The sequence below is a fragment of the Xenopus tropicalis genome, chromosome 5 (assembly GCF_000004195.4).
Source record: "Xenopus tropicalis strain Nigerian chromosome 5, UCB_Xtro_10.0, whole genome shotgun sequence".
NCBI lineage: Eukaryota > Metazoa > Chordata > Amphibia > Anura > Pipidae > Xenopus > Xenopus tropicalis.
This window is the reverse complement of record NC_030681.2, coordinates 162,320,053-162,344,455: the sequence shown is the minus strand read 5'-3', so window position 1 is coordinate 162,344,455 and position 24,403 is coordinate 162,320,053. Positions and strand designations below refer to the sequence as shown.

At 56.7% G+C, this 24,403-nt stretch overlaps 1 protein-coding gene across 2 annotated transcripts; it reads right to left on the bottom strand.

Annotated features, from left to right (window-relative positions):
- Positions 1 to 2,283: 2,283 nt before the first annotated feature.
- Positions 2,284 to 23,748, bottom strand: mpv17 (MpV17 mitochondrial inner membrane protein). 2 transcript variants are annotated; one of them, NM_001103053.1, is made up of 8 exons: positions 23,739 to 23,748; positions 18,141 to 18,218; positions 17,185 to 17,300; positions 15,525 to 15,617; positions 7,055 to 7,150; positions 3,867 to 3,899; positions 3,558 to 3,610; positions 2,284 to 2,492 (listed from the first exon to the last, which is right to left on the bottom strand). In NM_001103053.1, the coding sequence occupies exons 2-8, from the start codon at positions 18,211 to 18,213 to the stop codon at positions 2,423 to 2,425; spliced, it is 534 nt and encodes a 177-aa protein (NP_001096523.1). In that variant the 5' UTR covers positions 18,214 to 18,218; positions 23,739 to 23,748; the 3' UTR covers positions 2,284 to 2,422. The 2 variants fall into 2 exon arrangements, with proteins under 2 accessions (NP_001096523.1, XP_031757318.1); XM_031901458.1 differs by lacking the exon at positions 23,739 to 23,748 and adding an exon at positions 23,423 to 23,442.
- Positions 23,749 to 24,403: the final 655 nt, after the last annotated feature.

Here is a 24,403-nt window from a genome sequence, read left to right as displayed (position 1 = left end):
CACAGGGGTAAATACCCACAGAGCTCACACTCACACAGGGGGTAAATACCCACAGAGCTCACACTGGCACCCACTCACACAGGGGTAAATACCCACAGAGCTCACACAGGGGGTAAATACCCACAGAGCTCACACTGGCGCCCACTCACATAGGGGGTAAATACCCACAGAGCTCACACTCGGGGTAAATACCCACAGAGCTCACACTGGTGCCCACTCACCAGGGGGTAAATACCCACAGAGCTCACACAGGGGTAAATACCCACAGAGCTCACACTGGTGCCCACTCACACAGGATTAAATACCCACAGAGCTCACACTGGTGCCCACTCACACAGGGGTAAATACCCACAGAGCTCCCACTGGTGCCCACACCTGTATACTGCCCCATATGGCATTCTGTATTGTCGCTGGGCAGTGGGCCTGGGGGCACAGGTGTCAGTAGGCACAGAGGCTGGCACTGCCCCACAGCAGGATATTGCACAAATGGGCATTAGAAGCAATACCAGGCTCCAGTTCCAGCTGGCAAAGCTCAGTGTTCTGGTTCTGGGCCAGAATAACAAGCAGGACGGTACCTGTGGGCCGGAGATGATTCCTGGCAGTGGGACTGGCACAGGTGGGTTCCCGGCAGCTCCTGGATGTGGTGCTAATTCCACAATTACTGCTGATTGGTGCAACACCTGAGCCCCCCCATGTCCCCCCTTGTGTGCGTGGCCCCCGCCAAACCCTCACCCCTCAGTGCCAGAGCCCAACCTGTCCTGCTTCTCTTACCATTCTTACTTCCAGTCACCCAGCCTGCCCCCCGTTATCCCCCCTCTCTGCCCCCCGTTATCCCCCCTCCCTGCCCCCGTTATCCCCCTCTGCTCCCCGTTATCCCCCCTCTCTGCCCCCCGTTATCCCCCCTCTCTGCCCCCCGTTATCCCCCCTCTGCTCCCCGTTATCCCCCCTCTCTGCCCCCCGTTATCCCCCTCCCTGCTCCCCGTTATCCCCCCTCTCTGCCCCCCGTTATCCCCCCTCCCTGCCCCCCGTTATCCCCCCTGCCTGCCCCCCGTTATCCCCCCTCTGCTCCCCGTTATCCCTCCTCTCTGCCCCCCGTTATCCCCCCTCCCTGCCCCCCGTTATCCCCCCTCTGCTCCCCGTTATCCCCCCTCTCTGCCCCCCGTTATCCCCCCTCTGCTCCGCGTTATCTCCCCCTCTCTGCCCCCCCGTTATGCCCCCTCTGCTCCGCGTTATCTCCCCCCGCTACCCCCCGTTATCTCCCCTCTCTGCCCCCTGTTATATCCCCTCTGCTTCCCATATCTCCCCTCTGTGCCCCCATTATATCTCCCCTCTCTGCTCCCCATATCAACCGTCTGCTCCCCACATCCCCACTCTGCCTCCCGTTATCCCCCCTCTGCCCCCCATTTCCCCCCTTATATCTCCCCTCTCTGCTCCCCATATCTCCCCTCTCTGCTCAGATACCCAGTGCCAGTACCCCCAGCTCTCCCACGGTACCAGTCAGACTCCTTGCATTAGTAACATACATTTACTCCTGGTACCGGCCCGTTCCCTCAGATACCCAGTGCCAGTACCCCCAGCTCTCCCACGGTACCAGTCAGACTCCTTGCATTAGTAACATACATTTACTCCCGGTACCGGCCCGTTCCCTCAGATACCCAGTGCCAGTACCCCCAGCTCTCCCACGGTACCAGTCAGACTCCTTGCATTAGTAACATACATTTACTCCTGGTACCGGCCCGTTCCCTCAGATACCCAGTGCCAGTACCCCCAGCTCTCCCACGGTACCAGTCAGACTCCTTGCATTAGTAACATACATTTACTCCTGGTACCGGCCCGTTCCCTCAGATACCCAGTGCCAGTACCCCCAGCTCTCCCACGGTACCAGTCAGACTCCTTGCATTAGTAACATACATTTACTCCCGGTACCGGCCCGTTCCCTCAGATACCCAGTGCCAGTACCCCCAGCTCTCCCACGGTACCAGTCAGACTCCTTGCATTAGTAACATACATTTACTCCCGGTACCGGCCCGTTCCCTCAGATACCCAGTGCCAGTACCCCCAGCTCTCCCACGGTACCAGTCAGACTCCTTGCATTAGTAACATACATACATTTACTCCTGGTACCGGCCCGTTCCCTCAGATACCCAGTGCCAGTACCCCCAGCTCTCCCACGGTACCAGTCAGACTCCTTGCATTAGTAACATACATACATTTACTCCTGGTACCGGCCCAGGAAGGTATATCATGTGACCCAGAGGGGCCCAGACAGGACTGACAAGGGGCCACACATACAAAGCCTTTATTGCAAGTGGGGGAAGGTAGCAATTCCCAGGCAGGAGGTACCACTGGGCCGACCTGAGATACAATCAGTCCGTTACTATAAGGCACAGAATGTCCCTGTTATTGGGCCCCAGACACACACTCAGGACTGATTGGCTTTCCAGGACAGGTAGGAATTCCAGATTACGGCAACGCACTGTACAACGGCCAACCTGGGGGGGAACAGAAAGTCTTATTCACCCATCCCAAAAAATACCCTACAGAGTGTGTGTGAACATAAATCCTGCCCCCCATGTGCCCGTGTAACCCTTCCCCCATGTGCCCATGTAACCCTGCCTCCATGTACCCGTGTAACCCTACCTCCATGTGCCTGTGTAACCCTGCCCCCACGTGCCCGTGTAACCCTGCCTCCACGTGCTTGTGTAACCCTGCCCCCACATGCCCGTGTAACCCTGCCTCCATGTGCCTGTGTAACCCTGCCCCCACGTGCCCGTGTAACCCTGCCTCCACGTGCTTGTGTAACCCTGCCCCCACATGCCCGTGTAACCCTGTCCCCATGTAATCCTGCCCCCACATGCCCATGTAACCCTGTCCCCATGTAATCCTGCCCCCACATGCCCATGTAACCCTGTCCCCATGTGCCCGTGTAACCCTGCCCCCACGTGCCCGTGTAACCCTGCCCCCACGTGCCCGTGTAACCCTGCCCCCACGTGCCCGTGTAACCCTGCCCCCACGTGCCCGTGTAACCCTGCCCCCACGTGCCCGTGTAACCCTGCCCCCACGTGCCCGTGTAACCCTGCCCCCACGTGCCCGTGTAACCCTGCCCCCACGTGCCCGTGTAACCCTGCCTCCACGTGCTTGTGTAACCCTGCCCCAACGTGCCCGTGTAACCCTGTCCCCACGTGCCCGTGTAACCCAGCCCCCATGTGCCCGTGAAACCCTGCCCCATGTGCCCGTGTAACCCTGCCTCCATGTGCCTGAGTAACCCTGCCACCATGTGCCTGTGTAACCCTGCCTCCATGTGCCTGAGTAACCCTGCCCCATGTGCCTGTGTAACCTTGCCACCATGTGCCTGTGTAACCCTGCCTCCATGTGCCTGAGTAACCCTGCCCCATGTGCCTGTGTAACCCTGCCTCCATGTGCCCGTGTAACCCTGACCCCATGTAACCCAGCCTCCATGTGCCTGTATAAACCCGCCCCATGTGCCGTATAACCCAGCCTATAGTAATATTCCTCCCTGGTGCATAATGAGCCCCAGGGGGCAGGAGGGCACGTACCTGTGATACAATGGGATGAAATAAAAGTTGGCAACCTGCACAGCCGGCCAGATCTGCAGGAAAGAATGAGCCACAGGTGAGCCCGGGGGGGGGGGGGGGGGGGTACTGAGCCCTGGGGGGGGCAGTTGATAAGGGAGACTAGTGAATAAGGGAGGGCAGCAGAGAGGGTAAATATGAGATAAGTGGGGCAAGACACAAATAAGGGGGGGAATAGATGGGTCGGGGGGCACAGGATAGAAGGGCATAATGCTACAGAATGTGACACACACAGGGGGTACATCAGGGGGTACATCAGGGGGTAACACTCACATAATAATTGGTTATCAGCGCATCCGTGTAGTCCTGCAGGGGGAGAGATGGCAGTTAGGGCAGCAGTCACCAACCGTATTTGCGCCACGGACCGTTCTTAAGAAAATTTCCCCATGGCCCAGTTGGGGGGCGGGGCACGCATTTCAATTACGGGGGGGGGGGGTAATAAGCGGGCAAAGCAATGGGGAGGGGGTAATAAGCGGGCAAAGCAATGGGGGGTAATAAGCGGGCAAAGCAATGGGGGGTAATAAGCGGGCAAAAGCAATGGGGGGGGTAATAAGCGGGCAAAGCAATGGGGGGGTAATAAGCGGGCAAGCAATGGGGGGTAATAAGCGGGCCAAAGCAATGGGGGGGGTAATAAGCGGGCAAAAGCAATGGGGGGTAATAAGCGGGCAAAGCAATGGGGGGTAATAAGCGGGCAAAGCATGGGGGTAATAAGCGGCAAGCAATGGGGGGTAATAAGCGGGCAAGCAATGGGGGGGTAATAAGCGGGCAAAGCAATGGGGGGGTAATAAGCGGGCAAAGCAATGGGGGGTAATAAGCGGGCAAAGCAAATGGGGGGTAATAAGCGGGCAAAGCAAATGGGGGGTAATAAGCGGGCAAAGCAATGGGGGGGGTAATAAGCGGGCAAAGCAATGGGGGGGGTAATAAGCGGGCAAAGCAATGGGGGGGTAATAAGCGGGCAAAGCAATGGGGGTAATAAGCGGGCAAAGCAATGGGGGGTAATAAGCGGGCAAAGCAATGGGGGGGGTAATAAGCGGGCAAAGCAATGGGGGGTAATAAGCGGGCAAAGCAATGGGGGGTAATAAGCGGGCAAAGCAATGGGGGGTAATAAGCGGGCAAAGCAATGGGGGGGTAATAAGCGGGCAAAGCAATGGGGGGGTAATAAGCGGGCAAAGCAATGGGGGGTAATAAGCGGGCAAAGCAATGGGGGGTAATAAGCGGGCAAAGCAATGGGGGGGTAATAAGCGGGCAAAGCAATGGGGGGGTAATAAGCGGGCAAAGCAATGGGGGGGTAATAAGCGGGCAAAGCAATGGGGGGGTAATAAGCGGGCAAAGCAATGGGGGGTAATAAGCGGGCAAAGCAATGGGGGGGTAATAAGCGGGCAAAGCAATGGGGGGGTAATAAGCGGGCAAAGCAATGGGGGGTAATAAGCGGGCAAAGCAATGGGGGGGTAATAAGCGGGCAAAGCAATGGGGGGGTAATAAGCGGGCAAGGCAATGGCACATCTTCCTAACTGTACTTTACAGCAGGGATCAGAGGCGGCCGATTGTAACAGCCCCCGGGTGGGGATCCCTGGCTTAGGCTCTATAGCCAATGAGAGCTTTAAAGGGCAAGCTAACCCTCCTATTTAATTAGAGTCACAAGTAGTGTGTGATGAAGGGAATAATTACCCTCGGACACATTATAGGGCAACCTGACAATTAATAAGCCACTTCTCTGAATGTTGGGGGCAAATAAATAGCAGAGGGGCAGAGATAAACCAATACCAGTTATAATCATGGAAAATCTGCCCCCATGCATATTGCTACGCTGTTTCCATGGTAACACAGTCAGAACTCGCAGTGCAGAGAGCAGCAAGGGTGTATATTGGGCAGGTGTATATATATATATATAGATATATTTGGGTTTACTTGCCCTTGGCAGTGCCAGTAGGTGGGAGGGGGGCACATTTGCACGCTAATAGACCCCCCGCACCTCTGTTGATTTAAGGTGTATATATATATATAGATATATTTGGGTTTACTTGCCCTTGGCAGTGCCAGTAGGTGGGAGGGGGGCACATTTGCACGCTAATAGACCCCCCGCACCACTGTTGATTTAAGGTGTATATATATATAGATATATTTGGGTTTACTTGCCCTTGGCAGTGCCAGTAGGTGGGAGGGGGGCACATTTGCACGCTAATAGAAGCCCCCCGCACCACTGTTGATTTAAGGTGTATATATATATAGATATATTTGGGTTTACTTGCCCTTGGCAGTGCCAGTAGGTGGGAGGGGGGCACATTTGCACGCTAATAGAGCCCCCGCACCTCTGTTGATTTAAGGTGTATATATATATATAGATATATTTGGGTTTACTTGCCCTTGGCAGTGCCAGTAGGTGGGAGGGGGGCACATTTGCACGCTAATAGACCCCCCGCACCTCTGTTGATTTAAGGTGTATATATATATATAGATATATTTGGGTTTACTTGCCCTTGGCAGTGCCAGTAGGTGGGAGGGGGGCACATTTGCACGCTAATAGAGCCCCCGCACCTCTGTTGATTTAAGGCGAGTTTCCTTGTTGTGATGTCGCACACAGGCGCCGGCGGATCCCCCCGTGTTTGCCCGACTAATGGATTCCCGTGACCCCCATTTGTTCTATTTAATGATTCCGTGTTCCCAGGCACAGACTGTGACGTTCCCGGCGCAACTCCCTGCCCCCCCCCCTCGCTCTTTACTCAGCGCTGTTCCTCCCAAATTGAATGGGGGCGAGTGGGGGGGCTGCAGCCGCACCGTGACCCAAAGTATCACAGGGGAATTCCTAACGTATGGTTGGATCTCTGCCCCCCCGCCCCTTACAACTGCCAGCCTGTAAGCACCAAGGGGCTTCTGGGAATGGATATTAACCCTTTCCAGTGCCACGGAGGATCTACAGTCCCTATAACTTTAAAGGGTTTAGTATGATGAAGTGAGTGATATTCTGAGACAATTTGCAATTGGTCTTCATTTTTTATTATTTTTGTTTTTTTAATTATTTCACTTATTGTCCAGCAGCTCTCCAATTTGGTGTTTCAGCAGTTATCTGGTTGCTAGGGTCCAAATTACCTTGGCAACCAGGGAGTGGTTTAAATGAGAGACTGGTTTATGAATAGGGGAGGGGCTGAAGTGAAAAAGGAACAATAAAACTGGAGCCTCACAGAGCAATAGGGTTTGGCTGCCGGGGTCAGTGACCCCCAATTGAAAGCTGCAAAGAGTTGTAGAGTGCCCTGGGGCCCCCCTGTGCCTTCAGTGTGCCTGCACCCCAGCATTGTACACAAACACACACGTTTGGGGGTGGGTTTCCCCTATGCAAGTCGGGTGCCATTGTAGGGTTCAGGGGACCCCCAGGTCACAGCCATGCAGTTCCAATATACGACTTCCCTTCTGGGGTCTCTGGGAGGCACTGAGGGGAGACTTACCCCCCACACACTAAAACTTACCCTCTTCAGCTTCCCCCAGATCTGCTCCCCAGAGAGGCCGTTGAGAGCGCCGGCAATGGACAAGAAACAGCCGAGGAAACAAGGAGCGAAGGCGCCCTGCGGGGAGAGATTATTTACTGCAACACCCCCACAACCTGAATGCGCTCTGAGTGTCAGCTCTTCGTACCATAATGAGAACAACAGAATGGGGGATAGGGGAGGCCAATCTAAGAGCTGAGGGGGGGGGGGGGCACTGCATGTGTATCCAGGGAACAGAATGGGGGATAGGGGAGGCCAATCTAAGAGCTGGGGGGGGGGGGGGGGGGGGGGGGGGCACTGCATGTGTATCCAGGGAACAGAATGGGGGATAGGGGAGGCCAATCTAAGAGCTGAGGGGGGGGCACTGCATGTGTATCCAGGGAACAGAATGGGGGATAGGGGAGGCCAATCTAAGAGCTGAGGGGGGGGGGGGGGCACTGCATGTGTATCCAGGGAACAGAATGGGGGATAGGGGAGGCCAATCTAAGAGCTGAGGGGGGGGGACATGACACTGCATGTGTATCCAGGGAACAGAATGGGGGATAGGGGAGGCCAATCTAAGAGCTGAGGGGGGGGGGGACACTGCATGTGTATCCAGGGAACAGAATGGGGGATAGGGGAGGCCAATCTAAGAGCTGAGGGGGGGGGGGGGGGACACTGCATGTGTATCCAGGGAACAGAATGGGGGATAGGGGAGGCCAATCTAAGAGCTGAGGGGGGGGGGCACTGCATGTGTATCCAGGGAACAGAATGGGGGATAGGGGAGGCCAATCTAAGAGCTGAGGGGGGGGGCACTGCATGTGTATCCAGGGAACAGAATGGGGGATAGGGGAGGCCAATCTAGGAGCTGAGGGGGGGGGGGGACACTGCATGTGTATCCAGGGAACAGATTGGGGGATAGGGGAGGCCAATCTAAGAGCTGAGGGGGGGGGGGGCACTGCATGTGTATCCAGGGAACAGATTGGGGGATAGGGGAGGCCAATCTAAGAGCTGAGGGGGGGGGGGGGGGCACTGCATGTGTATCCAGGGAACAGAATGGGGGATAGGGGAGGCCAATCTAGGAGCTGAGGGGGGGGGGACACTGCATGTGTATCCAGGGAACAGAATGGGGGATAGGGGAGGCCAATCTAAGAGCTGAGGGGGGGGGGGGGCACTGCATGTGTATCCAGGGAACAGAATGGGGGATAGGGGAGGCCAATCTAAGAGCTGGGGGGGGGGGGGGGGCACTGCATGTGTATCCAGGGAACAGAATGGGGGATAGGGGAGGCCAATCTAAGAGCTGAGGGGGGGGCACTGCATGTGTATCCAGGGAACAGAATGGGGATAGGGGAGGCCAATCTAAGAGCTGAGGGGGGGCACTGCATGTGTATCCAGGGAACAGAATGGGGGATAGGGGAGGCCAATCTAAGAGCTGAGGGGGGGCACTGCATGTGTATCCAGGGAACAGAATGGGGGATAGGGGAGGCCAATCTAAGAGCTGAGGGGGGGGGGGGGGGCACTGCATGTGTATCCAGGGAACAGAATGGGGGATAGGGGAGGCCAATCTAAGAGCTGAGGGGGGGGGACATGACACTGCATGTGTATCCAGGGAACAGAATGGGGGATAGGGGAGGCCAATCTAAGAGCTGAGGGGGGGGGGGACACTGCATGTGTATCCAGGGAACAGAATGGGGGATAGGGGAGGCCAATCTAAGAGCTGAGGGGGGGGGGGGACACTGCATGTGTATCCAGGGAACAGAATGGGGGATAGGGGAGGCCAATCTAAGAGCTGAGGGGGGGGGGGGCACTGCATGTGTATCCAGGGAACAGAATGGGGGATAGGGGAGGCCAATCTAAGAGCTGAGGGGGGGGCACTGCATGTGTATCCAGGGAACAGAATGGGGATAGGGGAGGCCAATCTAAGAGCTGAGGGGGGGGGGGGGGGGGGCACTGCATGTGTATCCAGGGAACAGAATGGGGGATAGGGGAGGCCAATCTAAGAGCTGAGGGGGGGGGACATGACACTGCATGTGTATCCAGGGAACAGAATGGGGGATAGGGGAGGCCAATCTAAGAGCTGAGGGGGGGGGGGGGACACTGCATGTGTATCCAGGGAACAGAATGGGGGATAGGGGAGGCCAATCTAAGAGCTGAGGGGGGGGGGACACTGCATGTGTATCCAGGGAACAGAATGGGGGATAGGGGAGGCCAATCTAAGAGCTGAGGGGGGGGGGGGGGGACACTGCATGTGTATCCAGGGAACAGAATGGGGGATAGGGGAGGCCAATCTAAGAGCTGAGGGGGGGGGGGGGGGACACTGCATGTGTATCCAGGGAACAGAATGGGGGATAGGGGAGGCCAATCTAAGAGCTGAGGGGGGGGGCACTGCATGTGTATCCAGGGAACAGAATGGGGGATAGGGGAGGCCAATCTAAGAGCTGAGGGGGGGGGCACTGCATGTGTATCCAGGGAACAGATTGGGGGATAGGGGAGGCCAATCTAAGAGCTGAGGGGGGGGGGGGGCACTGCATGTGTATCCAGGGAACAGATTGGGGGATAGGGGAGGCCAATCTAAGAGCTGAGGGGGGGGGGGGCACTGCATGTGTATCCAGGGAACAGAATGGGGGATAGGGGAGGCCAATCTAAGAGCTGAGGGGGGGGGGCACTGCATGTGTATCCAGGGAACAGAATGGGGATAGGGGAGGCCAATCTAAGAGCTGAGGGGGGGGGGGGCACTGCATGTGTATCCAGGGAACAGAATGGGGGATAGGGGAGGCCAATCTAAGAGCTGAGGGGGGGGACATGACACTGCATGTGTATCCAGGGAACAGAATGGGGGATAGGGGAGGCCAATCTAAGAGCTGAGGGGGGGGGGGGACACTGCATGTGTATCCAGGGAACAGAATGGGGGATAGGGGAGGCCAATCTAAGAGCTGAGGGGGGGGGCACTGCATGTGTATCCAGGGAACAGAATGGGGGATAGGGGAGGCCAATCTAAGAGCTGAGGGGGGGGGGGCACTGCATGTGTATCCAGGGAACAGATTGGGGGATAGGGGAGGCCAATCTAAGAGCTGAGGGGGGGGGGGGGGGGCACTGCATGTGTATCCAGGGAACAGAATGGGGGATAGGGGAGGCCAATCTAAGAGCTGAGGGGGGGGGGCACTGCATGTGTATCCAGGGAACAGAATGGGGGATAGGGGAGGCCAATCTAAGAGCTGGGGGGGGGGGGGGCACTGCATGTGTATCCAGGGAACAGAATGGGGGATAGGGGAGGCCAATCTAAGAGCTGAGGGGGGGGGGGGCACTGCATGTGTATCCAGGGAACAGAATGGGGGATAGGGGAGGCCAATCTAAGAGCTGGGGGGGGGGGGGGGGGCACTGCATGTGTATCCAGGGAACAGAATGGGGGATAGGGAGGCCAATCTAAGAGCTGAGGGGGGGGGCACTGCATGTGTATCCAGGGAACAGAATGGGGGATAGGGGAGGCCAATCTAAGACCTGAGGGGGGGGGGGGACACTGCATGTGTATCCAGGGAACAGAATGGGGGATAGGGGAGGCCAATCTAAGAGCTGAGGGGGGGGGGACACTGCATGTGTATCCAGGGAACAGAATGGGGGATAGGGGAGGCCAATCTAAGAGCTGAGGGGGGGGGGGCACTGCATGTGTATCCAGGAACAGAATGGGGGATAGGGGAGGCCAATCTAAGAGCTGAGGGGGGGGGGGACACTGCATGTGTATCCAGGGAACAGAATGGGGGATAGGGGAGGCCAATCTAAGAGCTGAGGGGGGGGGGGGACACTGCATGTGTATCCAGGGAACAGAATGGGGGATAGGGGAGGCCAATCTAAGAGCTGAGGGGGGGGACACTGCATGTGTATCCAGGGAACAGAATGGGGGATAGGGGAGGCCAATCTAAGAGCTGAGGGGGGGGGGGACACTGCATGTGTATCCAGGGAACAGAATGGGGGATAGGGGAGGCCAATCTAAGAGCTGAGGGGGGGGGACACTGCATGTGTATCCAGGGAACAGAATGGGGGATAGGGGAGGCCAATCTAAGAGCTGAGGGGGGGGGGGGGACACTGCATGTGTATCCAGGGAACAGAATGGGGGATAGGGGAGGCCAATCTAAGAGCTGAGGGGGGGGGACACTGCATGTGTATCCAGGGAACAGAATGGGGGATAGGGGAGGCCAATCTAAGAGCTGAGGGGGGGGGGACACTGCATGTGTATCCAGGGAACAGAATGGGGGATAGGGGAGGCCAATCTAAGAGCTGAGGGGGGGGGACACTGCATGTGTATCCAGGGAACAGAATGGGGGATAGGGGAGGCCAATCTAAGAGCTGAGGGGGGGGGGACACTGCATGTGTATCCAGGGAACAGAATGGGGGGTAGGGGAGGCCAATCTAAGAGCTGAGGGGGGGGGGGGACACTGCATGTGTATCCAGGGAACAGAATGGGGGATAGGGGAGGCCAATCTAAGAGCTGAGGGGGGGGGGGACACTGCATGTGTATCCAGGGAACAGAATGGGGGATAGGGGAGGCCAATCTAAGAGCTGAGGGGTGGGGGACACTGCATGTGTATCCAGGGAACAGAATGGGGGATAGGGGAGGCCAATCTAAGAGCTGAGGGGGGGGGGGGGGACACTGCATGTGTATCCAGGGAACAGAATGGGGGATAGGGAGGCCAATCTAAGAGCTGAGGGGGGGGGGGCACTGCCATGTGTATCCAGGGAACAGAATGGGGGGATAGGGGAGGCCAATCTAAGAGCTGAGGGGGTGGGGGCACTGCATGTGTATCCAGGGAACAGAATGGGGGATAGGGGAGGGCCAATCTAAGAGCTGAGGGGGGGGCACTGCATGGTATCCAGGGAACAGAATGGGGATAGGGGAGGCCAATCTAAGAGCTGAGGGGGGGGGGCACTGCATGTGTATCCAGGTAACAGAATGGGGATAGGGGAGGCCAATCTAAGAGCTGAGGGGGGGGGACACTGCATGTGTATCCAGGGAACAGAATGGGGGATAGGGGAGGCCAATCTAAGAGCTGAGGGGGGGGGGGACACTGCATGTGTATCCAGGGAACAGAATGGGGGATAGGGGAGGCCAATCTAAGAGCTGAGGGGGGGGGGGGACACTGCATGTGTATCCAGGGAACAGAATGGGGGATAGGGGAGGCCAATCTAAGAGCTGAGGGGGGGGGGACACTGCATGTGTATCCAGGGAACAGAATGGGGGATAGGGGAGGCCAATCTAAGAGCTGAGGGGGGGGGGACACTGCATGTGTATCCAGGGAACAGAATGGGGGATAGGGGAGGCCAATCTAAGAGCTGAGGGGGGGGGGGGGACACTGCATGTGTATCCAGGGAACAGAATGGGGGATAGGGGAGGCCAATCTAAGAGCTGAGGGGGGGGGGGACACTGCATGTGTATCCAGGGAACAGAATGGGGGATAGGGGAGGCCAATCTAAGAGCTGAGGGGGGGGGGGGACACTGCATGTGTATCCAGGGAACAGAATGGGGGATAGGGGAGGCCAATCTAAGAGCTGAGGGGGGGGGGGACACTGCATGTGTATCCAGGGAACAGAATGGGGATAGGGGAGGCCAATCTAAGAGCTGAGGGGGGGGGGGACACTGCATGTGTATCCAGGGAACAGAATGGGGGATAGGGGAGGCCAATCTAAGAGCTGAGGGGGGGGGGGACACTGCATGTGTATCCAGGGAACAGAATGGGGATAGGGGAGGCCAATCTAAGAGCTGAGGGGGGGGGGGGGACACTGCATGTGTATCCAGGGAACAGAATGGGGGATAGGGGAGGCCAATCTAAGAGCTGAGGGGGGGGGGGGACACTGCATGTGTATCCAGGGAACAGAATGGGGGATAGGGGAGGCCAATCTAAGAGCTGAGGGGGGGGGGGGGGACACTGCATGTGTATCCAGGGAACAGAATGGGGGATAGGGGAGGCCAATCTAAGAGCTGAGGGGGGGGGGGGGGACACTGCATGTGTATCCAGGGAACAGAATGGGGGATAGGGGAGGCCAATCTAAGAGCTGAGGGGGGGGGGGGGACACTGCCATGTGTATTCCAGGGAACAGAATGGGGGATAGGGGAGGCCAATCTAAGAGCTGAGGGGGGGGGGGACACACTGCATGTGTATCCAGGGAACAGAATGGGGGATAGGGGAGGCCAATCTTAAGAGCTGAGGGGGGGGGGACACTGCATGTGTATCCAGGGAACAGAATGGGGGATAGGGGAGGCCAATCTAAGAGCTGAGGGGGGGGGGGGACACTGCATGTGTATCCAGGGAACAGAATGGGGGATAGGGGAGGCCAATCTAAGAGCTGAGGGGGGGGGGGACACTGCATGTGTGTCCAGGGAACAGAATGGGGGATAGGGGAGGCCAATCTAAGAGCTGAGGGGGGGGGGGGGGACACTGCATGTGTATCCAGGGAACAGAATGGGGGATAGGGGAGGCCAATCTAAGAGCTGAGGGGGGGGGGCACTGCATGTGTATCCAGGGAACAGAATGGGGGATAGGGGAGGCCAATCTAAGAGCTGAGGGGGGGGGCACTGCATGTGTATCCAGGGAACAGAATGGGGGATAGGGGAGGCCAATCTAAGAGCTGAGGGGGGGGGGGGCACTGCATGTGTATCCAGGGAACAGAATGGGGGATAGGGGAGGCCAATCTAAGAGCTGGGGGGGGGGGGGGCACTGCATGTGTATCCAGGGAACAGAATGGGGGATAGGGGAGGCCAATCTAAGAGCTGGGGGGGGGGGGGGGGCACTGCATGTGTATCCAGGGAACAGAATGGGGGATAGGGGAGGCCAATCTAAGAGCTGGGGGGGGGCACTGCATGTGTATCCAGGGAACAGAATGGGGGATAGGGGAGGCCAATCTAAGAGCTGAGGGGGGGGGCACTGCATGTGTATCCAGGGAACAGAATGGGGGATAGGGGAGGCCAATCTAAGAGCTGAGGGGGGGGCACTGCATGTGTATCCAGGGAACAGAATGGGGGATAGGGGAGGCCAATCTAAGAGCTGAGGGGGGGGGACACTGCATGTGTATCCAGGGAACAGAATGGGGGATAGGGGAGGCCAATCTAGGAGCTGAGGGGGGGGGACACTGCATGTGTATCCAGGGAACAGAATGGGGGATAGGGGAGGCCAGTCTAGGAGCTGAGGGGGGGGGGACACGACACTGCATGTGTATCCAGGGAACAGAATGGGGGATAGGGGAGGCCAATCTAAGAGCTGAGGGGGGGGGGGGACACTGCATGTGTATCCAGGGAACAGAATGGGGATAGGGGAGGCCAATCTAGGAGCTGAGGGGGGGGGGGACACTGCATGTGTATCCAGGGAACAGAATGGGGGATAGGGGAGGCCAATCTAAGAGCTGAGGGGGGGACACGACACTGCATGTGTATCCAGGGAACAGAATGGGGGATAGGGGAGGCCAATCTAAGAGCTGAGGGGGGGGGGGGCACTGCATGTGTATCCAGGGAACAGAATGGGGGATAGGGGAGGCCAATCTAAGAGCTGAGGGGGGGGGGGGGGGACACTGCATGTGTATCCAGGGAACAGAATGGGGGATAGGGGAGGCCAATCTAAGAGCTGAGGGGGGACACGACACTGCATGTGTATCCAGGGAACAGAATGGGGGATAGGGGAGGCCAATCTAAGAGCTGAGGGGGGGGGGGGACACTGCATGTGTATCCAGGGAACAGAATGGGGGATAGGGGAGGCCAATCTAGGAGCTGAGGGGGGGACACACGACACTGAATGTGTATCCAGGGAACAGAATGGGGGATAGGGGAGGCCAATCTAAGAGCTGAGGGGGGGGGGACACTGCATGTGTATCCAGGGAACAGAATGGGGGATAGGGGAGGCCAATCTAGGAGCTGAGGGGGGGGGACGGGACACTGCATGTGTATCCAGGGAACAGAATGGGGGATAGGGGAGGCCAATCTAAGAGCTGAGGGGGGGGGGGGGGGACACTGCATGTGTATCCAGGGAACAGAATGGGGGATAGGGGAGGCCAATCTAGGAGCTGAGGGGGGGGGGACACGACACTGCTTGTGTATCCAGGGAACAGAATGGGGGATAGGGGAGGCCAATCTAAGAGCTGAGGGGGGGGGGGACACTGCATGTGTATCCAGGGAACAGAATGGGGGATAGGGGAGGCCAATCTAAGAGCTGAGGGGGGGGGGGGACACTGCATGTGTATCCAGGGAACAGAATGGGGGATAGGGGAGGCCAATCTAGGAGCTGAGGGGGGGGGGACACGACACTGCTTGTGTATCCAGGGAACAGAATGGGGGATAGGGGAGGCCAATCTAAGAGCCGAGAGGGGGGACTCATTTGAAGTACCCCTGCTTGCCTATAAGGGGCACAATTTGAGCTCAGATGGTTATATGGAAGGGGCTGCACTGCACCTCTGTAGCCCCCCAAATATAAATTACAGGAGAGTTGTGCTTTACCTGATCCAGAAGCATCTTCTTCAGTGCAACCGTTTTGCTGCTCCCCGGAACAATACGATCGAGAATCTTGTACCAGCCACCGACCACCGGGCCCTGGGGGGCACAAGCCAAACTAACTAAAGTTGCCCAACAGGAAGAGACCAACAGAGGCCCATGGAGGAGACAATGTGGCAGGGCTGCCCCATGTCTGGGAGGCACCAGATGGCCCTGGCCCAATGAATTCCTATGGGAAACGCTGCCCCTTGGCTCAAGGTGGTGAGAATTAGAACTGCAAGTGGTCATGTAATGGTGGTAATGGTGTGATCTCCCAGAAATGCAATGTATATCCATGCAATCTTATATCCAGGCAGGCTTTATATAGATATTATAGAGCGTATCTGCTCCGGGAACACAACAAGCACAGCAGGACCCGGGGCAGAAAGCAGCCATGGGTAAAATATGGAAGGTGGGAGGAGCTGGGGCAGGAAGCAGGTGTGGGTAAAATATGGAAGGTGGGAGGAGCTGGGGCAGGAAGCAGGTGTGGGTAAAATATGGAAGGTGGGAGGAGCTGGGGCAGGAAGCAGGTGTGGGTAAAATATGGAAGGTGGGAGGAGCTGGGGCAGGAAGCAGGTGTGGGTAAAATATGGAAGGTGGGAGGAGCTGGGGCAGGAAGCAGGTGTGGGTAAAATATGGAAGATGGGGGGGCTGGGGCAGAAAGCAGGTGTGGGTAAAATATGGAAGATAGGGGGGGCTGGGGCAGGAAGCAGGTGTGGGTAAAATATGGAAGGTGGGAGGAGCTGGGGCAGGAAGCAGGTGTGGGTAAAATATGGAAGGTGGGAGGAGCTGGGGCAGGAAGCAGGTGTGGGTAAAATATGGAAGGTGGGAGGAGCTGGGGCAGGAAGCAGGTGTGGGTAAAATATGGAAGGTGGGAGGAGCTGGGGCAGGAAGCAGGTGTGGGTAAAATATGGAAGATGGGGGGCTGGGGCAGGAAGCAGGTGTGGGTAAAATATGGAAGATAGGGGGGGCTGGGCCAGAAAGCAGGTGTGGGTAAAATATGGAAGATAGGGGGGGCTGGGCCAGAAAGCAGGTGTGGGTAAAATATGGAAGATAGGGGGGGCTGGGGCAGAAAGCAGGTGTGGGTAAAATATGGAAGATAGGGGGGGCTGGGGCAGGAAGCAGGTGTGGGTAAAATATGGAAGATGGGGGGGCTGGGGCAGAAAGCAGGTGTGGGTAAAATATGGAAGATGGGGGGCTGGGGCAGGAAGCAGGTGTGGGTAAAATATGGAAGATAGGGGGGGCTGGGGCAGGAAGCAGGTGTGGGTAAAATATGGAAGATAGGGGGGGCTGGGGCAGGAAGCAGGTGTGGGTAAAATATGGAAGATAGGGGGGGCTGGGGCAGGAAGCAGGTGTGGGTAAAATATGGAAGATGGGGGGGCTGGGGCAGGAAGCAGGTGTGGGTAAAATATGGAAGATGGGGGGGCTGGGGCAGGAAGCAGGTGTGGGTAAAATATGGAAGATGGGGGGGCTGGGGCAGGAAGCAGGTGTGGGTAAAATATGGAAGATAGGGGGGCTGGGGCAGGAAGCAGGTGTGGGTAAAATATGGAAGATGGGAGGAGCTGGGGCAGGAAGCTGTATTGAGGGCGGAGCCAGAGCAGGAGGGGGCCACACAGGAATCACTTACCACGAAGCAGAAGCCAATCCCCATCATTTTCACAGTCCTCTCAATGCTGTGGCCCTTCAGGCCCTTTCTTTCCACCAGCTGCTGGGAAATCACATCGCCGACGCCCATTAGGGACCCTAGAAATGGGAAAGGGACCAATGCAGTTCTTAGTTGCTGATAACCGCCCCCCCCTCACAGTAACTGCCCCTGAGGCCCCGGCAGCTCATTCCTCATGTGGCCCCTGGGTCTTGCTAGTGGCCAAACCTCCCGTTAAAGCATCAGTAACAGCAGGAATGGCCCTTAAAGCAACATTTGGGTAGAAAGGAAGAGGAACTCTGGCCCATTAACTGCAGTGAATTCCTGCCTGTACTGGCATGGGGGGGTATATGAGCCTGGGTAGGCCTCAGGGGCAGTTTCTCCATCCCAGTGGGGCTCAGTAGCTACAGTGCCCCTCGGAAATGTACATTTATACGCTTGTTTTCCTGTGGGTTTTAGGTTATTTATTGATGCACTGTCACTTTAAATGTCTCAAGTTAACTAATGATGCACTGTCACTTTAAATGATCCCCCACAATGATAAGTGTTTGGTGGGTCAATTGGCCTTTAAAGGATCCGGGGTTTATGGTCTCTGTAGACTTAATAAAGAGCACTGACCCAAAACATGTGGTGTAACCGGTACCCTGAATGAATTCACTGCAGGTAATGGGGTTCTTCTGCCTTTCTATTGGGACTTTGGGGATCAGCTGGGGGGGGCACAGAGCACCGACAAGGAGGGAAGAGCCCCCCAATGTCTGTTACCTGAAGTCTCTCTGCACTCGTTATGTCCACTAAGCACTAAAGGCCAACTGAGCCTTATCCCTTGTCTAGGCCTGGGGCTAGTAGGGCAGGAGGGTCCCAGGAGCAGCCACAGAGGGATTCCAAGCCCAGGGATATATATACGTCTATCTCCCTATCTCATTCCCTATTGGTCAGCTCACCCGCTGTGAGGATTTGTACTTTCCATGGATGTGCAGCCAGCAGCCTCTGGTAGGCCCTCCACAGCCCGGCCATTCCTCCTGTGGGACAAGCAAAGGGCAAGTAAACCCTCCCAGTCTCATCCATTGCACTTACCCTGGCTCTAGTAATGCAATGGGGCCCAATGAGAGCAGAGTCCCTATTCTTTATCCACATTGCAGGGCACAGACCCTATAATCGGGGAAATGGCTGGCCCAGTTGGGATTGGTTACACTGGGGAAGGGGCAGTTAAGGGGGGGGGGGGGTCACTATATATAAATATATAAGGGGGGGCAGTAATGAAATAGAGAAAGTACAGGGAAGAGCGACTAAGCTGATAAAGGGAATGGGCTCAGTTATGGGGAAAGGCTGGCCCAGTTGGGATTGGTTACACTGGGGGGGGGGGCAGTTAAGGGGGGGTCACTATATATAAATATATAAGGGGGGCAGTAATGAAATAGAGAAAGTACAGGGAAGAGCGACTAAGCTGATAAAGGGAATGGGCTCAGTTATGGGGAAAGGCTGGCCCAGTTGGGATTGGTTACACTGGGGGGGGGGGGGCAGTTAAGGGGGGGGGTCACTATATATAAATATATAAGGGGGGGCAGTAATGAAATAGAGAAAGTACAGGGAAGAGCGACTAAGCTGATAAAGGGAATGGGCTCAGTTATGGGGAAAGGCTGGCCCAGTTGGGATTGGTTACACTGGGGGGGGGGGGCAGTTAAGGGGGGGGTCACTATATATAAATATATAAGGGGGGGCAGTAATGAAATAGAGAAAGTACAGGGAAGAGCGACTAAGCTGATAAAGGGAATGGGCTCAGTTATGGGGAAAGGCTGGCCCAGTTGGGATTGGTTACACTGGGGGGGGGGGCAGTTAAGGGGGGGTCACTATATATAAATATATAAGGGGGGGCAGTAATGAAATAGAGAAAGTACAGGGAAGAGCGACTAAGCTGATAAAGGGAATGGGCTCAGTTATGGGGAAAGGCTGGCCCAGTTGGGATTGGTTACACTGGGGGGGGGGGGGGGGGCAGTTAAGGGGGGGGGTCACTATATATAAATATATAAGGGGGGGGCAGTAATGAAATAGAGAAAGTACAGGGAAGAGCGACTAAGCTGATAAAGGGAATGGGCTCAGTTATGGGGAAAGGCTGGCCCAGTTGGGATTGGTTACACTGGGGGGGGGGGGCCAGTTAAGGGGGGGGTCACTATATATAAATATATAAGGGGGGCAGTAATGAAATAGAGAAAGTACAGGGAAGAGCGACTAAGCTGATAAAGGGAATGGGCTCAGTTATGGGGAAAGGCTGGCCCAGTTGGATTGGTTACACTGGGGGGGGGGGGGGGCAGTTAAGGGGGGGGGTCACTATATATAAATATATAAGGGGGGGCAGTAATGAAATAGAGAAAGTACAGGGAAGAGCGACTAAGCTGATAAAGGGAATGGGCTCAGTTATGGGGAAAGGCTGGCCCAGTTGGGATTGGTTACACTGGGGGGGGGGGGGCCAGTTAAGGGGGGGTCACTATATATAAATATATAAGGGGGGGCAGTAATGAAATAGAGAAAGTACAGGGAAGAGCGACTAAGCTGATAAAGGGAATGGGCTCAGTTATGGGGAAAGGCTGGCCCAGTTGGGATTGGTTACACTGGGGGGGGGGGGGCAGTTAAGGGGGGGTCACTATATATAAATATATAAGGGGGGGCAGTAATGAAATAGAGAAAGTACAGGGAAGAGCGACTAAACTGATAAAGGGAATGGGCTCAGTTATGGGGAAAGGCTGGCCCAGTTGGGATTGGTTACACTGGGGGGGGGGGGGGCAGTTAAGGGGGGGTCACTATATATAAATATATAAGGGGGGGCAGTAATGAAATAGAGAAAGTACAGGGAAGAGCGACTAAGCTGATAAAGGGAAAGGGCTCAGTTATGGGGAAAGGCTGGCCCAGTTGGGATTGGTTACACTGGGGGGGGGGGGGGGGCAGTTAAGGGGGGGGGGTCACTATATATAAATATATAAGGGGGGGGCAGTAATGAAATAGAGAAAGTACAGGGAAGAGCGACTAAGCTGATAAAGGGAATGGGCTCAGTTATGGGGAAAGGCTGGCCCAGTTGGGATTGGTTACACTGGGGGGGCAGTTAAGGGGGGAGGGGGTCACTATATATAAATATATAAGGGGGGGTCACTATATATAAATATATAAGGGGGGGTCACTATATATAAATATATAAGGGGGGGGTCACTATATATAAATATATAAGGGGACCATACAATAAACTCTCTGATGCTTAATTCCCCAGTAGCCCCTCCCAGCAGACAGGAGGGAGCCAATCAGATTAGAGGAAAGGAGGTTCCATGTTAAGGGGGGGATAAGAGTTGAAAGTGCCCATACGTTGCCATGGAGACCCGCAGGCATACCTCCCAACTGTCCCGCTTTACGCTACCCCGTCCCGCAGTCCCGGAGTGACACAGATCTGTCCCGCTTTTAAAGGTCTCCGCTCCGGTGACATCACATGGCTCCCCTTAGCGCCGCAGCTTATACGCCGCTCAGTTTAGTTCTAACATAAAGGCCTTCACAGTGCAGAAGCTGCGGCGCTAACAAGAGCCTTGCGTGTGTGACATCACGAGGAGAAGAAGAAGAGCCCTGGGGTGCAGCCGGATGGTGGTAGGAGCAGGGGGAGCCGCAGAAAGCAGGGGGATGCTGGGGAAGACACTGGAGGAAGGTAAGGGGCAGCTGGAGGACCCTGGGAGGCAGCTGGAGGAAGGTAAGGGGCAGCTGAAGGATGTTGGGGAGGATGCTGGGGGAGCTGGAGGATGTTGGGGAGGATGCTGGGGGAGCTGGAGGATGTTGGGGAGGATGCTGGGGGAGCTGGAGGATGTTGGGGAGGACGCTGGGGGAGCTGGAGGATGTTGGGGAGGACGCTGGGGGAGCTGAAGGATGTTGGGGAGGACGCTGGGAGAAGCTGGAGGAAGGTAAGGGGCAGCTGAAGGATGTTGGGGAGGACACTGGGGGGAGCTGGAGGATGTTGGGGAGGACGCTGGGGGGAGCTGGAGGATGTTGGGTGGATGCTGGGGGAAGCTGAAGGATATTGGGGAGGACGCTAGGGAGCTGGAGGATGTTGGGGAGGACACTGGGGGAAGCTGAAGGATGTTGGGGAGGACACTGGGAAGAGCTGGAGGAAGGTAAGGGACAGCTGGAGGATGTTGGGTGGGATGCTGGGGGAAGCTGGAGGATGTTGGCTGGATGCTGCGGGAGCTGGAGGATGTTGGGGAGGACGCTGGGGGAGCTGAAGAATGTTGGGGAGGACGCTGGGAGAGCTGAAGGATGTTGGAGAGGACGCTGGGAGGAGCTGGAGGAAGGTAAGGGGCAGCTGAAGAATGTTGGGGAGGATGCTGGGGGAGCTGAAGGATGTTGGGGAGGACGCTGGGAGGAGCTGGAGGAAGGTAAGGGGCAGCTGAAGGATGTTGGGGAGGACGCTGGGGGGAGCTGGAGGATGTTGGGGAGGATGCTGGGGGGAGCTGGAGGATGTTGGGTGGATGCTGGGGGAAGCTGAAGGATGTTGGGGAGGACGCTGGGGGGAGCTGGAGGATGTTGGGGAGGACACTGGGGGGAGCTGAAGGATGTTGGGTGGATGCTGGGGGGAGCTGGAGTAGTGCTGGGCGGTATGACCAAAAATTTATATCACGGTATTTTTCAAAATTATATCGGTATCACGGTATTTGACGGTATTTTTTTTCCCCCATGCATGATTAGGTGACCACCCCAAACACCCGCCACCCGCACCCCCCCGCCACCCCCCCATCCGCACGCAGCCCCCCCACCCCCCCATCCACACGCACCCCCCCACCCCAAACACCCCCCCAACCGCGCCCACCCCACCCCAAACACCCCCCACCCGCACACACCCCCCCACCCCACCCCACCCCAAACACCCCCCCATCCCCTTCACATAAATATAACCCCCCACCCTATCCCACCCCCCCCAAACACAACCCCATCCCCTTCACATAAGTATAACCCACCCACCCCCACCCCAAACACCCCCCCATCCCCTTCACATAAAATATAATTACTGGCCAGGCACCCCCCGACAGCTCACATTGGTATCCGACTCTGAATGCGTCCTAGCGATGGCGCTTTTGTAGAGTGTGCGCGCTGACGTCACGCGCGCACCCGGAAGTATTCACGCATACCGGTATGGGGGTATGTAGAAAATTCATATCGGTTTAAAAAAAAAAAACGGTGATCGGTTTTTACCGGTATACCGCCCAGCACTAAGCTGGAGGATGTTGGGGAGGACGCTGGGGGGAGCTGGAGGATGTTGGGGAGGACGCTGGGGGAGCTGGAGGATGTTGGGTGGATGTTGGGGGGAGCTGAAGGATGTTGGGGAGGACGCTGGGGGGAGCTGGAGGATGTTGGGGAGGATGCTGGGGGGAGCTGGAGGATGTTGGATGGATGCTGGGGGGAGCTGGAGGATGTTGGGGAGGACGCTGGGGGGAGCTGGAGGATGTTGGGAAGGACGCTGGGGGGAGCTGGAGGATGTTGGGAAGGACGCTGGGGGGAGCTGGAGGATGTTGGGTGGATGCTGGGGGGAGCTGGAGGATGTTGGGGAGGACGCTGGGGGAGCTGGAGGATGTTGGGGAGGACGCTGGAGGATGTTGGATGGATGCTGGGGGGAGCTGGAGGATGTTGGGGAGGACGCTGGGGGGAGCTGGAGGATGTTGGGGAGGACGCTGGGAGGAGCTGGAGGATGTTGGGTGGATGTTGGGGAAGCTGGAGGATGTTGGGGAGGACGCTGGGGGGAGCTGGAGGATGCTGGGGGGAGCTGGAGGATGTTGGGAAGGACGCTGGGGGGAGCTGGAGGATGCTGGTGGATGCTGGGGGGAGCTGGAGGATGTTGGGAAGGACGCTGGGGGGAGCTGGAGGATGCTGGTGGATGCTGGGGGGAGCTGGAGGATGTTGGTTGGATGCTGCAGTGAGGAGCAGCCCATAGTATGGGGACACTGGGGGAGGAGCAGCAATATTTTAGGGGGTCCCTGCTCTAGCGCCAATGCATAACATAACCCCTGGCTACCAATGCCCGCCATGAGTCTGCCACTAAGTACAGGTGCCACAGAGCGTAATGAAACCCTTAGGGCCACAATGTGTCATAAAATGATTGGGCCCCATGTCTTCTGGTGGCTTTGTGTACGTTATGCTTTTCAGGTGTGGTTTTGTAAAATGGGCCTGTTTGGGGGGCGTGGCCAAAAAGTGGGTGTGGTCTCACATTTTTTTGTCCCTCCTTCTGCTTGTCACACGTTGGGAGGCATGCCGGCAGGACAGACCCGTGTATAGGCGCATTCTCTCTGCCTGAAGCCACAAGCCACTAAGGAAACTGTAAGAGCAGGCAAAGGGGCGTGGCTGTGAGGGGGCGGGGCAGACACACGTGGGGTCCCTTATTGCAGGGGGGGGGAGTGAGTAGGTATCTCCGGGGGTGCCACAGGGGGTAGGGGAGGCGCTAAAGGGGCGGCTCTCTCGGTATAACGCCTGTAAGTGAGCCGCTGTCTGTCCCGTTACCATGGTGACCTCTGCGAGCGACTTACCTTCGCGCTCCGGAACAGAAAGCGCAGTAACGAACTGACGTCATCACGCACGGCGTCTCTTCCGTACTCTAACGTCACCATGGTTACGCAGCTCCGGGCGCTTCTGCCTCATTCCCTGAGGGATTCGTCACGAATTCTATTGCCCCCTCATAGTAATTGCCCCACAGCGGCCCCAGTAATCCGCCTGGCAAACCCTATGGGACTCCCAGGGGCCTGTGGGCTGCAGTGTAACCCCTAGGGGGCAGCATGTCATGGGGCAGGTACTGCCTGGGGAAGGCATGATTCCCCTGTGGGTATTTCCTACCTCCCAACATATTGATAACGGAAATGTGTGACCACACCCCTTAATGCCACGCCCATTTCAGTAAATTTGGCGGGAAGATGAGGAGAGGCTCACAGGTACCCCGGGCTGGGGCAGTTTTCTCCTAACGGGGGCAGCAGCCCGGGGTACAAGGTAAGCGGTTAGTCACTTGGGGGTGCCCGACATTAGGGTGCCTGATATTAGGGTGCCCAACATTAGGGTGCCCTTCCCCTTTACACTGGGAGTCTCCGTTCCCCCAAGAGACCCGTTTGGCTTATTAGTTCCACTTGTGTCTGGGGGGGGGGGGCTTATTACCTTTCTGGGCTCTGCCAAAAGCCCACTTATTTAATTAAGTGAGAAACAC

Coding starts and splice junctions, on each gene's coding strand:
- mpv17 (NM_001103053.1), bottom strand. CDS start 18,213: ATGGCCGGGCTGTGGAGGGCCTACCAGAGGCTGCTGGCTGCACATCCA. Junction 17,301..18,140: donor AGTACAAATCCTCACAGCGG/GTGAGCTGACCA, acceptor TCCCATTTCTAG/GGTCCCTAATGGGCGTCGGC. Junction 2,493..3,557: donor TTCATCCCATTGTATCACAG/GTACGTGCCCTC, acceptor GTTCCCCCCCAG/GTTGGCCGTTGTACAGTGCG.